The sequence below is a fragment of the Empidonax traillii genome, unplaced genomic scaffold (genome assembly GCF_003031625.1).
Source record: "Empidonax traillii isolate 1590-97213 ecotype Southwest subspecies unplaced genomic scaffold, ASM303162v1 scaffold24:size2376012, whole genome shotgun sequence".
Taxonomy (NCBI): Eukaryota; Metazoa; Chordata; class Aves; order Passeriformes; family Tyrannidae; genus Empidonax; species Empidonax traillii.
In genome coordinates, this window is record NW_020955217.1 from 768,423 (window position 1) to 784,624 (window position 16,202).

A 16,202-nucleotide genomic window follows, 5' to 3' on the forward strand; every position below is an offset into this window, starting at 1 on the left:
ACCCACAACCAACCCAGAAACACCTGACCTGCAGATTAATGCAGACTTTCCTTGATTAACTTCCCCCCTTCCAAAAGAAGCATTCAGATCTGGGTGACAGCATTCCAACTAGCGAGTCATCAGGCAAGCAGAACAGAATAGTCACCTTTTGTAATGCTTCCGGTGACAAATACACTCAAGAATGTAATTTTCCCTTCTGTGTAATAGCATCACACCAGGAAATGTGGTATTTTTCTGGGGATTATAATAGACCACATCCTTGTCTACAGCCTGCTGTAGAGCTATTGTTTGCAAGCTTGTAATTTGTTCATCTCCTCCTCTGGCCCATTCTCACCTCCCCACGTGTAACACCTGTAAGTATTTTTCAGACCTACCAAGATCTTTGAATTCCAGCCCTGTCCTCCAAAAGAGTTTCTTATTTGTTCTTAACTCGGTGCTGTTTGTGAATGTGTTAAGTGTTCTCTGTCTTCCAGAGACTGTGAGAATACTTAACTTTGTTTCCTTACTTCCTCAATCCTACCACACTCACATCCCATTTTCAAGACCTTGGCCTGACATGAGAAGGTCAGAATACATGTCCTTGCAGTAGTTCTAGCAAGATAAAGGTGCTGAGCCCAATTGGGAGGGAAGTTGTGCTTTGGCAATGCTGTAGCAGTGAATAGAATAGAATTGACCATTTGCTTCGCATTGTTTCCTGTTTTGAATGAAGCTGTGGAGAATGCAGGTGCACAGCTTGTTTGGTTGTAATTTCACATGGCTCAGATTTGTGGTCCCATATGACATAGACTAGGCATACAACATCAAATATGTTGCTAGGTGATGCTTGATCCATCAGGCAGATTACTCTGTCAGAGAAGAAACAGAATTTGCTCCAAGTGTGTTCTTGACATGTTGGTGTTCATAAATACTAAAGAACAATATTATAAATCAAACTAATATTGCTGCAGTTTGTGCTGGTTACCCTCTCAGAATTGTTTTCTCTTCTCCACAGTGTCTGAACTGTTGACTTGAATCTGTTGATTTAAGTAACTTGTGGAGGGCAAGAATGCAGACACTGAAGTGTTAGCAGGTCAGCTCTGAGCTCTGGAACCTCTAGGAATTTTTTCCTCAAACAAAGTTGAAAATTTTCTGAAAATAGTTTCCAGGAGCTGGGACTACAGTTACTCCTTTAATATTTTTTGGTTTTGGACCTGGAACCAATGAACTCTACTGAATGGAATGTGGGAGAATAGAGAGCAGTTTCAGTGCCCTTCTGATGCTGCTACATGAAGTTGTTTTTCCTATTACCAGATACTTAATCACTACGCGCGTCTCTGAACAGCTCTGGTTGCTAAGGTCAAAATGAGATTACTCTGTCCATGCAGATGCATTGCAGCCCAGGCCAAGAAGCTTGTCTGTTATTTATTCCGATAATAGTTTTTGCTTGAGTGGTGGAAGAGTAGACCTGCAGAAGTGAGGATGCAAGCTTAATACTGCCACTTTCTTCATAGTATAGTATTAATAACACTGCGTTCTCTCATTTGTTAAGACTTCCTTATTCCCTCAGCACAAGTGTGTCCATATGCATAAATTCTGTTTGTGTATGTGTGAGAAAGCTAAACAGCCCTGCATGGCTGTTTCTCTTAGTACGTGCTGGGCAGGTACAACACTTAAAATGTGGTCAATCTGCTTGTAACGTGTAACTAGCAACTTGCCTGGGATTTCCAGACATCCAGTGGCTGAAGAAAGAAGGCTCTCTATCTAAGGTGCTCCACTGTGATACTGCTAATTGCCACCACTTGGAAAGATATATGTCACTAGCATTTGCACTTGCAAACCTGCTATTTAAGAGACTGGTCTTTATCCCTCCCTGGAAAGGGGAAGAAAACATTCCTGAGAATTGTCTGAGGCATTTAGAACTGCCTAATGATAAGAAGCAACACGGTTAAGGACCGGTTTATCCTGTGTATAAGGGTAAAAGTTGGTATTTACTGCCCTTTATCTTATGTATTCACTGAAAATAAATGGTATGATCTTTTAAATGACTCGCACAACTTCATGGTTTCATTGAACTATTTTATTATGCAAGTGAACTTAAGAGTTATTAGATTACATGCATCAGGGTGCAAAATATTCACAATGGCTTAGTGTGTGAGAGAGCTGTGGAGTTTTTTTTCTGTTCTGCCTTCCCGTTCCCCTTCAGTGTAGGATGTTTTTCAGTGGAGCTGCAACATAAGGAGAAGGATGGTTAGCTTCAAAAATACTATATTGCCTACAACTAGAGACAGATTCTGAACCAACAGGCTCAGGAGCGAGGCCCTAGAAAAAAAAACCCTCCCTGTGAATGCGTGGTGTCCAACACACCTAGAAAGTAGGCATTTGTGAGAGGAAGAGATTTGAAGAGGCAACATTATCTTGGGTTCCTATCTAGGTCTTGGATCTTCCCCAGGCATGTTGCCACTCAGCTGGTTGGCAGTGCATTGCCTTCTTAAGAGACAGTGTTTTCTGAATTTTTTTTCAAATGGCACTTTAATTTTCCAAGTTAGATACTCTAGTAATGTTCATGGAATCTGAAAGGCTGCCCTGTCCCATAGATTGAGCTACTGACTCAGTATTAGAAGAGATGTTGTCTTAGCAACATCAAAAGAAGTAAAAACAAATGCATGACTTAAGGGCATTGCTAAAGCACAGAAGATTCTGTTCTAACTACTGTAACTTCTAGTACAAGAACTTTCCATAGTATTATGATCATTTAAACTACATTCTGTAGTTCTCTCTAGTTCTTTCATCTTACTTCTCTTCTCTTGTTCCAGTTGGTAGTGTAGCTAACATGTTACAGTCTATCCCAAACAGCCTGAAGTCATGGAACTGGTGTTCAGTCTTTAGGTGTACTAAGTTCTGCAGCTTCTGTTGAGTCTCTATTTATGGAAAGTTTTTCCTTTTAATGCAAATGGCATTACCTCTTCAACAGCATGCTTCTTCCCCTCTGGACCCAATTTGTTACAAATTTTATGCATCATAAGACAGGGGAAGAGGAAAAACTGGTGTTCTGTAGTGTTTTTGTATGCACAAGCAAACCTTCTAAGGCCCCATTTGTCATTTTAAGTACGTTAGTCTTGGACACAGAAGTTTAATCATAAAATCATGGAATGGTTACAGTTTTAAGGGACCTTAAAGATCATCTAGTTTTAATCCCCAGAATTATAAAGTGTTGTGACACTGGCCTATTGAGAGGAAAGTTACATCTTACTGTCTAGGATTTTTAGCATGCTATGTGCTTAAATGCACATGTAATGTAATGGCCAGTCTTCACGAATGAAGAACCAGGGAAGGTCTTTACACCTTCCAGCCTGCGCATTGGATTTTTTAGGTGAGACACAGTGTGCGCGGAACTGAGCCCACCCTTTAATCCTGAGGTTCATCTGCCGGGGCCAAGCACGCTTGGATGGTGGCAGCGAGGTCCTCAGGACGTAGATGGATTGCCTTACAGGGCTAACGAGCTCCATCTGCCCGGGGAGTGTCCTAACCGGGAATCGAACCCGGATCTCAGCGTTGACAGCGCTGCGGTTTAGCCACTGCACCACCAGGGGCACTCTAAATGCACATAGTTTTTAATATAAACCCTTATTTCATGTGTAACAGTCTCCCTCCTCCCACACTCTTATGCTTTAAAAAAATTAGAAACTCTTTTCATTTTGGTTATGGCTTCAACTTTGTCCTGGGTTACTGCCAAGATTTGGTAGGGATCTTTACAAATAACCTGCCTTGCCTATACAGGGTGAACAGGAATTCACTTGGGAAAATTGTCTTAACTGTGTCTTGCTCTTTTTGTTGCTCATGGAAATTAGGTTGAGTTGTTTCCTACTTTCCTCCTCAACCGTACCTTGAATTGGTTAGCACCTTGGGTGTTGATTTAATCATCTTGGAGCCATGGGAGTTTCATGTGGTCTGAGCCGAATGAATGCCAAACTGATTGTTTCTCAGCGTAACAGGCAACACAGTTTCTTCAGACTGTCTAAACCAGGAGTTCGAGTGGGTTAGGCTCTGTTTGCCTGTTTTACTACCAGCTTCTCTGTGGCTAAAAACTTATGTAGAGTGGTTGTAGGTCATCCATTTAGAAACACTGTTAAAGCCATTACGTTCTTCTTGAAATCAAGGCTAAGGTTTAGAGACGAGAAGCAATAGGACATAATATGGCAGGAAGGAGACTCAGGATTTTCCCAGGCAGTCATCAACTCATCGAAGGGACAGATGCTTGAGGCCCTGTCTCTTCTTGCTCTGCCTGTCATGTGGCTAACAGTTTGTCTGAGGGCATACCATGGAATTCTTCTTTGTCCTGCTGGTTATACAGTCCTTTAAGAACAGAGAAGTTAACCTTTACCACATGCCCCAAGTGTCCTTGAAAGCTGTTTGGATAACCAAGTAGTCATGTTCCTGCATGCTTCTGGCTTTACAGGACTGAAGTGGAAAAGCAGATTACTACAATTTTGGGTCTTAATACTAGAATAATTCTTGAAATATGTAGTAGCTAAATGGCTTTAGCACTAAATAGCTTACTGTGTAGCTGATCCATCAGGAAGGGGAGTGTATCCAGAAGATTCTTTTAGAGTTGCGGTAATAAAAGATATTCCTCTAGACTAGGGAGGTTAATTTTTTTTACTACCAGATAAACTACTAAGGTGAGATAGAGGAAAAGACATACATACTGGCACCACCTGGAATTCTGTGCTCAGCCAGCACCTTGCAGGTTTTCTGGTAAGGAGTAGGAAGCATATCCTTTTTTCAGCTTGTAAAGTGATACTTATTTTGCATCCACTGTGGTGTTTCAGCGAGAAGTACAAATAACTCACACAGTACAAAACTGAAGATTGTGAGCATATGTTTTCTTGAAGTGGGTAGAAAGGGATTAGAATATGATTAGGGATTTATTGTTGAGAGGGATTAAGCAACAGGTGTTTTTTAAGGTCACATCTTTGAATTGCAGCCTTGCTGTTCCAGAGAATTTGGTATCTGAACTTCCTCTACTTTTCTACATTGAAAACACTGCTTGGGGAAACCCTTGGTTTGTAAGGCACAGGAAGAAAACCTGAAGTGTAATTTCACGTTCCATTATGGATCATAAATGCTGTAGTTAGGTTTTCCAAGAACTCCCTTTCCCTTCTTGCTTGTTCTTTCATATTACATTTAGATTGTTTTGGGGGGTTTTTTGGTTTTTTTTTTTAAGTTTTTTTAATTCTTAATTTTAGGGACACTCCTCTAAAAATACAGCTTGAAAGTGAAAGGGCACTAAGTCATCTTTTCTGGTTCAGTTCTGGGGTTGCATGACTTGGAAACTGCCTTCAGTCAGCTTTCTGTAAGAGGGTCCTCTGTTATCTGAGAGAGAAAGAAACAACTCTATAAAGGCTAGAAGATACTTGATGCCTTTATAGATTCATTTAGGTTAGAAAAGATGTCCAAGATCATCAAGTTCAACTATTAACCTAACATTGCCAGGTCTGCCACTAAACTGAAGAAGGTTACTTAGACATTTAGTGTCTTACAGAAAAGAGAGTGCAAAATTTTCTAATGTATTTGACTAAAACTAGATTAGGCGACTTGTTTTATTCACAATTCTTTGTTAAATGTAACATTGTTTCACCTTTATCCTAGAGTTTAAATATGCATAGTTAAGTGGCTGGGAACTGCTGAAGGTCAAATCTTTGTAGTGTGAGTGGTTCTATTCCTCTCCCAGCTCTTGCCTCTCATCTCTTCAGATGTAGCAGGCTCTCCTGGTCTCCTAGCTCTGTCTTTCTGTAACGTAACATTTACAAAATGTTGGGAAATAGTAATCAAATGTCGTGTGCCTGTGGCTCACCTGTTGTCTGGCCTTGTGTTTACATGTCCAGTTTTTCTTCTTTCCTTTAAAATACCAAGCTACAAATCTAGTTGTTAGTAGAACTATACTACACAGTCATCCCAAGTTTAGGTTTTCTTTAATTTGGTGTGTGTGTGGGGGTTGTTTGTTTTTTGAGAAGTCGTATAATATTGCAAGCAATATAGTCTCCTGTAGTCAGAACAGTGGGAGACAATCCTTTCCCGATTTGCTGTTTTACTGGTCCTTATGCTATTCCCTGCAAGCTTAGTTGCTGCTTTTGCCTCCTGATTAACTGCTAATAGACTTTTTCTAGTCATTAAACACTCTTGCCTTCTGCATTCAGTAGTAGCCTCTGCCTTGCAGTCTACTGCTGTTGCAGTAAATCTGGTTATGTTGTTTCTTCACTGACAGCAAGAGCTTAGTGAACTCTTGCCCTTTAGTATCATTTAGTGCCCGTTACTGCTGGTTTTATGTGCTGAGTAGATTTTTATGACGGAAAGAATGAATGGTTATCAGGTTAATGCTGATTGCTTTGTAAGAATAATCTGCAGCCTTTTGCCTTTAAAACCTCAGATTAATTCCAGCTCTAATATAAATGGAAGTTAAATTATAAGTCTTAAATTTAATTTAGTCATTAGGGCCTTTCGTAATCCAAGGGATGGCCTGCAGGCAGCTACACTATGTACTCAGAGTAGCTCTTAGTCCAAGAGGGTTTAGGCCTGGAAAGGGTCAAGTCTAAAATGCCCTCTTGTTTAACCAGAAGATCAGTCCAATCCTGTGTTGAGTAGAAAACCTGAAGAGCAATCTGGATAAGACAGCAAAATGAGTGCCCCAATTAAGTTTGCTGATGTGATAACATAATTCTAATTGAGGCTTAAGTGTGTATATTATAGATGTGAGGGTAGTGTGTCTAAGTGTGGAGACTATTGTACACAAAGTACTCTGTTAACACCTAGAAATAACTTTCAATACATATTAAACAATGCTTTTTGTTTTTCTCCTTAGATCAATGTTCGAGTTGTTACTATGGATGCCGAGCTGGAGTTTGCAATTCAACCAAACACTACAGGCAAACAGCTGTTTGACCAGGTCAGTGAAGTCTTGGTATGGGCTCTTATTATTTAAGTCTGGAGTACATTTTGGACTATTGTATTTACTTAAGACTAGATTCCAAATCTGCCTTCTCTCTACCTCCTAATCAAAGGCTCCCAGTCTGAACTAAGATCTCAAAATTCCATCACAGTAAAAGAAAAAAGCAGAGGTATGTTATGCTCCAGTGAAACCTGTCTTCCATGTTGGGCGATGAAATGTCACAAGGGATCTAAAATGTTTGGGCAGTATAGGTAGCATGTGAAAACACACTTCTTAATTTGAAATACAGCTTAGTTCTTACATTGTTCTTCAATTCTAAGATTGAAATGTTGCCCTTGTGCATAAAAATCTTCAGAATCAGGTCTTGAGATGGCTGAAGAAGCTGTTGGCATCGCTACGTTCATTCAGAAGCTGGGTTGGGGGCAGCCACTTGCCACAGGTGTTTGAATTTGTCACACTACTGAAAAAAACAGAAGAGTTTGTGACCTCCATGCAACATTTATAGGCAACATGCCTTGTAAGAAGCCCCTGTGCAGCAGGACAGAGCACAGATTTGCACAGTCTGCCTTCAGGAATTCCCAGGGAAGTGGAGGATATGAGTGGCCAAGAATCTCCTCCCTTACTGTTATTCTTCCTGCTACTGCATTAACAAGTTTAAAGATGGACTGCAAAGGTCAGATAAAGGCAACAATGTGCACTTTGTAAAACTTTATTATTGTCTTAGTAACTTGCTGTTATAAAACAAGGCCTAGATTTCAGCAGAAAAAATTTACATAGTGCTCTGAATTAAAAGAACAAACAAACAAACTTGCTTCTAGCCATTTCTGCTGTAGGCCTGAAAACTAAGAACAGATTTATGCAAACTTCAGTTACATATTTTAAGCTGTTTACAATTTGTTACGGCAGCTCCTTTGTACTTCTCCCCCTGTACCTGCTAGCCTTGATAGCGAAGGGTGGTTGAGCGTTAACTCAAGTAAGCAGTACTGGCTAAATAATGTCCATTGGTTGGTCCTAAGGTTTTGTTGGTACAATTTCTTGTTTCATTGAGTTAACTAGAACCACAAAACAAACAAACAGCCCACGAACCCACCTAAGAAAAAAAAAAAACTGCCCAAAAACCCCTAACAAAATTCAAAACTCCTAACAAACAAACAAACAAAAAATGCTTCTAGTGGGTTCTTGAAAGGAGTGAAAGGAGGAAATCAAGTTCTAATCACTGCAGATCTTCACAGTACAAGACAGAGTTTAGCATTAAATCTAATTCCTCTTGAATACTACTGATGTGGGATAAACATCAACTACTCATTGACTGGAATTCTGCTGAAATGCATATGAAACGTGCATTTTTATGGAACCAGTGTTTGGCATTTGACCTACCAGAGAAGGGCCAGGATAATTAGAGGGATGGAGCACCTATGAGGAAAGACTAGAGAATTTGGGCTTGTTCAGGGAGAAGAGAAGGCTTCAGGGTGACTTAACTGTGGCCTTCCAGTACCTAGAGGAAGCCTACAAGAGAGCTGGAGAGAGACTTTGCAAGGGCATTTAGTGACAGGACAAGGGGGAATGATTTAAACTGAAAGAGAGTAGATTTAAATTAGATATTAGGAAGAAATTTTTTACTGTGAGGGTGGTGAGGCACTGGTTGCCTAGAGAAGTTGTAGATGCCCCACCTCTGGAAGTGTTCAAGACCAGGTTGGATGGGGCTCTGAGCAACCTGGTCTAGTGGAAGGTGTCCCTTTCCTTGGCAAGAGGGTGGAATTAGGTGATCTTTAAGGTCCCTCCCCACTCAGGCTATTCTATGATTCCATTCACTGCTAATTACTCTTACATCATGGTAACTTCTTCCCCCAGTCCCTTTCACGTTAATCCAAAACAGAGAACTCAGATCTCATCTCTGAGGGTACAAAAATCCAAATGAGAAAACAACAAGTTTTTAAAAGCAATGCATGAGATTAGACTGGCAGACTCTAGACCTTCAACTGATGAGTTAAAAATCCTGAGAACTCGAAAAAAGGCAGGATGTTTCAAATTTAAGATACTTCTATTTTAGCTTGCTACCTAGGTACTTAAGGATTTCTGAAGATTGCTTGTTGCAACACTTAGTGCACTATTGAGATAGACTATCACCTCATGGAGACTTCATCCTTACATCCAATGGTTTGGTTTTAAAGCCTGTGATTGAAAATTCTTATCCATATTTCACACCTTGTTGCCGTGGAACACTTCTGCATATCAAGAGAGATTAAGGTAAATGTGTGCAGCACAAAACCAGTAAAGGTGAATACCATATCTTTAGCTGCAGCTCTTCTGGCATCCTCTCTTCACTTCTGCTGCACAAACCTTTTATTAGGACCTTATCTCAGGTAGAGTTTACACTCAGATTAAGCCTGTGGAGGCAACAGGTTTTCACAGGTATGGGGAGTGGCCCAACTTGAACTGCAGAACTACTGTGGGGGTGTTGAAGAAGCAGGCTATTTTTAAAAACTACAAGATGATTTCTTGGCCTAACTGTCAGCTAGCAAAACTACTTGTCCTTGTGTTTCAGGCTTTGCTAGCATAACTGTATCCTGCATGTAAGGGGGATTAGAGCTCCTTTTCATAGAAATGGGAAAATAGTGGAAATCTGTGAATATTGAGTTCAGCTCCACTCAAGCCAGAACTGTGCAGAGTTTATCCTGCAATGAGGACTGAGGTGTCCCAAGAACCAATGCAGTGAACTCTGCAGCTGGCTGGAGTACCTCCTCTGTATGTAGTCATGTGCTGTCCTGACTATGAGTAAAAGAAATTCAAGTGGAGGAGAGTGTGCAACTGGCATTTTCTGGAAGTCAGTGCATTACTGGGTAGAATAGTCAGACTTGCTGATTCATGTGTTTGAGGAAGCAGGGGTGGTATTTCCCATCTTCAATATAATGCCTTGGTTCTTATTTCTTCCTTGTTTTGCTATGAAGTTTACAGAACATTTCCCAGAATACAGGCTGAAACATTCTTTGTTCTTTGCATTGGTACTCAGACTCTGAAGTTTAGCTTAATACTTTGTTTTAAGTTTTGGGAAGAACTTGAGCGGTCATAACTTCTGCAAGCTTTCTAACTTGACTTACAGAAAAAGTGTACTGTTTCTTTTGTTACAGACATTCAGAGACAATGACCTGAAGAATACTTGATTTACACAACTCTTTATTTTAACAAAGTTGCAACACTCTTCTGTGCTACAGGAAGTACCATGCTCAACATAGCCCTGCCTTTCTGCTAGACTTCATATCTAGCTGTCAGAAAACTTGTCTCTTCTGTGGAGAAATAAGCCACTTTGAGGGAGGAGGGAAAACGAATTTTAATCAAGTAAAAGCTGAAGTATTTTCAGACCCCAGCTCTTTTTAAAAGTTGTGGAAGTTGGGGATTTTTGTTTGTTTGGATTGGTGGGTTTTGTTGTCTTTTGGCTTAAACTCTAGTTAGTCTTAAGTACCTCAACACCGTTTCTTTCAAGTCTACTCTCAAATCAACAAGTTTCCTGCAACACTCTAAATGTGGAGGGTAAAACAGATCCTTGGTTGAGATCTTAGACTTGTTAAAGCACATGTAACTACGCACTCTCAAGTCTGACATACTTTCCTAACTTGCAAAGGGGTTTTAAAAAGTTCTTGCCTTCCAGTCAGTTCAACTGCCAATGATTTCTACATCACTCTTTGAGGGGCTACTCTGCAAATAACATCAAGGAATGATCCTGATATATCTTTCCAGATTTCAGCTCTGACAAGAGCACAGCTTTACAGGTAGATGAGCTGGCAGGCAGCCACCTGTCTATAAGAACAAGCTGTCAAGAGTGGGAGGAAGTCACGGGCTTGTTAGGCTATATCCTCCACTGAGGAAAAGTAACATGTCCAAACAGCATTGCTTTCACTAGTAAGCATGCCATCCAGGCAATGGATGGTGTTTCTGGATGTTTCAGAATATGCTGTTTGTCTCACCTGGTTTCCCCAGCATCATCTTCTTCTAGAAACCAGGTGGGATAAGTAGCTTACCTATGCCATTGCTGTCATCTACTATGGCAACTGCATGTCTTTGTCTACAAGGTGAAATTAAGAGATGCCAGATGAGTAGGTTTAGACTGTTGCCTGCACCCATCACAGGTGACGTGGGACTTGAAAGGATACCTGGACCTCAAGTGAAGTGTTACCTACAATAACTTTTTTTTGCCTTTCTGTTGCAGGTGGTTAAAACCATAGGTTTGCGAGAAGTGTGGTACTTTGGTCTTCAGTATGTGGACAACAAAGGATTTCAGACTTGGCTGAAGCTTGATAAAAAGGTAACAGACTTCAGGTTAATTGCTGAGCAAAGTTTAAAGCCTATGTGATTCCTGATGTGTTATTGGCTGCAACTTTATAAACTTTGTACCCGTCGTTGATTCTTCCTTAATTTTCATAACTCCAGGATTATTTTTTGGACATAACTTCGTGATATCCATGGGAATTGTTTGGCATGGTGGAAGTTTACCCTTTCACTCTGTGTGAGTTGCAGAAAGCATTTTTCAGATGTGCAGCAGCAGCTCGATACTGTATTTTGTTGGGTAGAAGCAGCTATGCTTTTTGTGACTGGAGAAACATCTTGGTTAATGATGGCTTTAGGCCCTGCTTGTGCAGGATCAGTTGTTGCACTAATTGGAAAGACGAGTCAGTTCAAGGTTGGGCAGTTGTAACAGAGCGCTGACGCCTCTGATGTGCTCCTGTTTGTGGACTTGCAGCTCTTATGAGGGTATAAACTGTTTTTCTTGGTGGAGCAGTCAGTGACACACGTTTTAATGTCAGGGGGTCTGTTCTTTGTCAAACACATACAATACTGGATGGGTTTGCTATCTGATAAAGCACAGTAAATCATTCTCCAGTGACCAAGGCTTGCTGTGCAAACAGAATTTTTCTGGCGTAGTTGGAAAACATAATGTATCCCCCCACCACGTTCTCATACCAGTGAGCGGCCAGAATTAAGGAATTCTAGTAATGAGCTGCCAGTTGCAGTCCTCTTAAGGCAAATAACTTTTTTCTGTGTAAAAGCAATCTATTCTATTGGTTGTAGCTCTGCTCAGTTGTGGTGTCACCTCTGTCCTCAGGTTTCTGCTCAGGAAATCAGAAAGGAGAATCCTCTCCAATTCAAATTCCGTGCCAAGTTCTTCCCAGAGGATGTGTCTGAAGAGCTGATCCAAGACATTACGCAGAAGCTCTTCTTCCTGCAGGTGAAGGAAGGGATTCTCAGCGATGAGATCTACTGTCCTCCTGAAACAGCAGTACTTCTTGGTTCCTATGCTGTGCAGGCCAAATTTGGAGATTATAACAAAGAGGTGCACAAGCCTGGATACCTCAACTCAGAGCGTCTGATCCCCCAAAGGTGAAGAAGTTGGTTGATGCAGTCTCCCTTTTTTTTCTTTTCTCATGGGGCTTTTGTTGTTGGGTTTTGGTTTTGGTTTGTTTGTTTGTTTTTTAATTTGAATTCTAGTTACGTACAAGGAGTTTCATTGCAAGCATGTTTGGCAGGTTTTTTAATTGAATTGTATACATTTGAGTTTTCCATTATTTTATTTCTATCTGTCATATCAGGGTATGTTTTTACCTCTCCTTGGGTTAGTTAGAGAGAAGAAATATACTTTGGTATTCAGCTTTTATTTCCTAAACATTGCTGCCATGGCGGTAACTGGCCATATGAATGTCTCCTCTTTAAGAAGAAAAGAGCAGGATTAGGTTAGGAATATCTCATTCCTGAAGAAGGTTGGGTTGTGTACTCTTAATCCCAATTTACGGTCCTAAAAATCTCATGTGCAGAAAGCATGTTTTGAGGCTATGCAGTCCATACCCACACAAGATCAGTGGATGTTATCAGACCAATGACTTCTGTTGATGCTTCCTGACAACGCTGCAGCAATTTCTAATTCCAGGAATGGCACTAACTTTTGCTTTGCTTTAGTCCCCTGGTGTCTACATCGCATATGTGATTTGTTTGCAGTGTTTTGCTTATGCCTCTCATGTCTCTGGTCAGTGAGTAGAAAGGCTTTGCAGAGGGTTTTGTTTCATTCTGAATTGCTCTGCTCCACCGAGTACGTCTTGGGCTGAGTTAGGGTCTTGTTTTTGGCTACAGTAAGGCTCCCACCAGGGTGAGAGTAAAACTGTGGCAAAGATCAGCATCAATAGATATTGCAGAGCATCTAACCTTGCTTATATCTGTTTCCTTGTATAGGGTGATGGATCAGCATAAGCTCTCCAGAGAGCAGTGGGAAGAACGGATTCAGGTGTGGCATGCTGAACACAGTGGCATGCTCAAGTGAGTGTTTTGTGTTGGTCCTCGGGCTGGTCACTATGTTGTTGGTTGATTACCTTAAGCTTGCAGTTCTACAACATGGTTTTCAAAAAGACTCTTTGACTTGCCTGTGTGGGCCAACTCCTGGTATGTATTTTCTAGTTCTGTGTGAAATTGCAGTATGTGTGTTGATGGATGTCATATCCTAACTTCTAAAGTGAATCCCAGATGGTGAACATTCAGTTTTAACTCCTGTGTTTACTGTGGGAAGTGTTTAGGAAATGTTACCTTTTTCTTCTGAGGGCATTTTGTTTTGAGATAGTTCGATAAACAAGAAACCAACATCTGCTCTCCTTTCTGTCTCAACCAGAGAGAATGCCATGCTGGAATACCTGAAGATTGCCCAAGACCTGGAGATGTATGGAATCAACTACTTTGAAATCAAGAATAAGAAAGGAACTGACCTTTGGCTGGGGGTTGATGCCTTGGGGCTCAACATCTACGAAAAGGATGATAAGTAAGTCTTTTGTTTTTACCTCTGGTCTCCCAGAGAGGGCTGGTATGGGAGCCAAGAAACATTTTTCCTTTGCAGGATCAGGGCAAAGTTAAGAACTTGCTTGTGTTCCAATTTTGGATCAGTAGGTGAAGCTAGGAAATGGGCTTTCACATCATCTGTGCTGTCATGACTTTCCTGACCTCTGTGGCCTGACCTGCTAATACTACCTGCTGTATAAAGAGAGATGTCAGTTGTACAAGGCCATCTGCTTAATCAGTGCACAGTAATGGCACTGAATCCTGAACTAAGGAGTTTACCAGGCTTCTGCTTGAGTCAGGTTGCCAGGTTTACCATTAGTGGATACAATATGAGAACCTAGATCGGCCAGCATATCCCAAAGTTAATGATAGGTATGTGTACAACTGCCTGGTTTTGGAAAAGACAGATTATGGGGTGGGCACGAAAGCAAAGCTGGATAGCACCCAGAACCCAGGGAGGAGCTAACCTATATAGTTACTGTGGACAAGGAATGAAATGAGGTCTTGCTGAGGTACACATAGTTTTAATCAGCCCTTCTGGTAAAGGCAGAGCCATTATTAATTGGATAGTAGGTGGGAAATGATAGACTACATCTATAAATAAACATAAGAGGAAGGTGAGAACAGCTGTTTTAAGCCTGCTGGTCTCTTCTAATAGCCCACAACTGAAGGATTGAAGGGGAGTTAAAATAGTTGTTTTTCAGATGTACCATTGCTGTCTAGACTGTTTTTTCATCCCCCCCATCCCTTATGTTCCAAATCTTTGTTTCATGTCACTAATCTGTAACAGACTATCATTGTAATAGAGAAGGGATTTCACCTGTTCTACATCTTTGCCTCCAAAAATCTTTGAATGCAACTCAAAATTAATTGAGTTGGAACTGGAGCTTCTGTTAACATGGCAAAGAGAGGCAGTCTTTTCTGCAATGCTAATACGTGCTGTCACCCAGAAAACAAGGAGTGTCACTTGAAAGAAAAGTAGTTTCGCTCATGTAATACTTCAGTCTTGAATGACTAGTCTTGCTATGTAACCATGGTCACACAAACAGGTTTTTCAAGCTGGAGAAGCAGACAGAGTGTAGCCATTGACTGTAAAGAGCTATCAAGAGCATTTGCAAAACAAATACCATGCTGGAATAAGCTGCTTATTTCTGCCTGTAACTCTTGCCACTATGTAATTAAGTCTTTCAGCAGATATGGGGACGAGAAAAATAGTAATGTGTAGGGTGTCTCTGACTTGTACGTGCAAGATTTGGGGACTGGGGACAAAGGTGAAAAAGCAGAGATTTTATTGTTGAAGTTCAGCCTGAGGAAAATGAGATTGTGCTGTAGGTGTGTGAACCTCTATATTGCAGTGTATGTCGGTGTGCCACTTCTAGGTATATTCGAGCTTTTTTTTTTTTCCCCCTCATTAAAGAAGAGAATTGGCAATAGAACTTACAAATAAGTGAATTATTTTAGTTGTCCGTTGTACTGATTATCTAGGATTGAAACACTAAAGCTAATGTGATGGAGGCTGGAGTAATTAGTTAATCTTAGTCTAATCGAATCATTTTCTTTACAGTCTTTACTCAGTGTTACACACACACACACTGTTGCATAATCTTGCAGTTGAATTAAAGGTTAGGGAGTGAAAAGTTCTGAAGAGGATGGATTTTATTCTTGATGTCAGAATTGAAACGAAGCAGGGGGCTTTTTATGGTTGGACCCAGCAAGATCTTGCTATGTAATGGCTTTCCATCTCTCTAAATGAAATTACTCCAAAATTGCCAGCTGTTTTTTCCTTAACCAATGAGCTACATAAGAAGGATTCTTACAGAATTTGAGTGGTTCACTGTGATGTGTCATTTCTCTAAGTGCTAAACATTAAATATGTGTCTTCAAAACATTTGCAAGAAATAATTGTGACAGAGACACATACATTTGAGGGGATAGATAATAACAAGAAGATTACTTGTTGGTATTATCTTTTAAGACATAATTCTTAATCATTAACAACTGTCTCTAGAGAATATACCATCCCTTGATAAGAGAAGAATAAAAGAATAATAATGTAATATTAAACATAAAAATGGGAATATTTGGTTGGGAAAATTAGAGGACTTTATTACAGTCAAATATAGAAGTCCTTGTAATATTAAAACTTACTGCAGAGCTGGGCAGATGTGTAAGGGTGAAGTACTGGAATGGCTCAGAAACATTTGGTCTCATGAGAAACTAGATGCTTTTTATATGCAAGAATCTGGATAAATTAAGGTAGAGGAAAAACCTCAAATGATTAGTGAAGCTTTTAGAAATAATAATAATAAACAAATAACAGACCTGAACTCCTCAGCAATGAGGAAGAGCTGGGAATCTGAATCTTGCCCTTTGCTTCCTTGGGGTGCTTTTCAATAGGGGAGGGTCACATGACACGGCTTGTTGAATGACCAACCAGTAAAGTTCCACTTGGTGACTCATGGGATGG

At 40.5% G+C, this 16,202-nt stretch overlaps 1 protein-coding gene across 2 annotated transcripts in view; it reads left to right on the top strand.

Moving 5' to 3' along the window:
* EZR (ezrin) overlaps positions 1–16,202 on the top strand; it is a 36,834-nt gene that overhangs the window by 11,570 nt on the left and 9,062 nt on the right. Inside the window, exons 2-6 of one of the 2 annotated variants that reach the window (XM_027904663.1) lie at positions 6,839–6,922; positions 11,130–11,225; positions 12,024–12,298; positions 13,142–13,225; positions 13,572–13,718. In XM_027904663.1, the coding sequence (XP_027760464.1) occupies positions 6,839–6,922; positions 11,130–11,225; positions 12,024–12,298; positions 13,142–13,225; positions 13,572–13,718 (686 nt within the window). Of the gene's footprint in view, positions 1–6,838; positions 6,923–11,129; positions 11,226–12,023; positions 12,299–13,141; positions 13,226–13,571; positions 13,719–16,202 lie in introns of those variants that run through there. The other variant, XM_027904674.1, reaches the window with a different exon arrangement.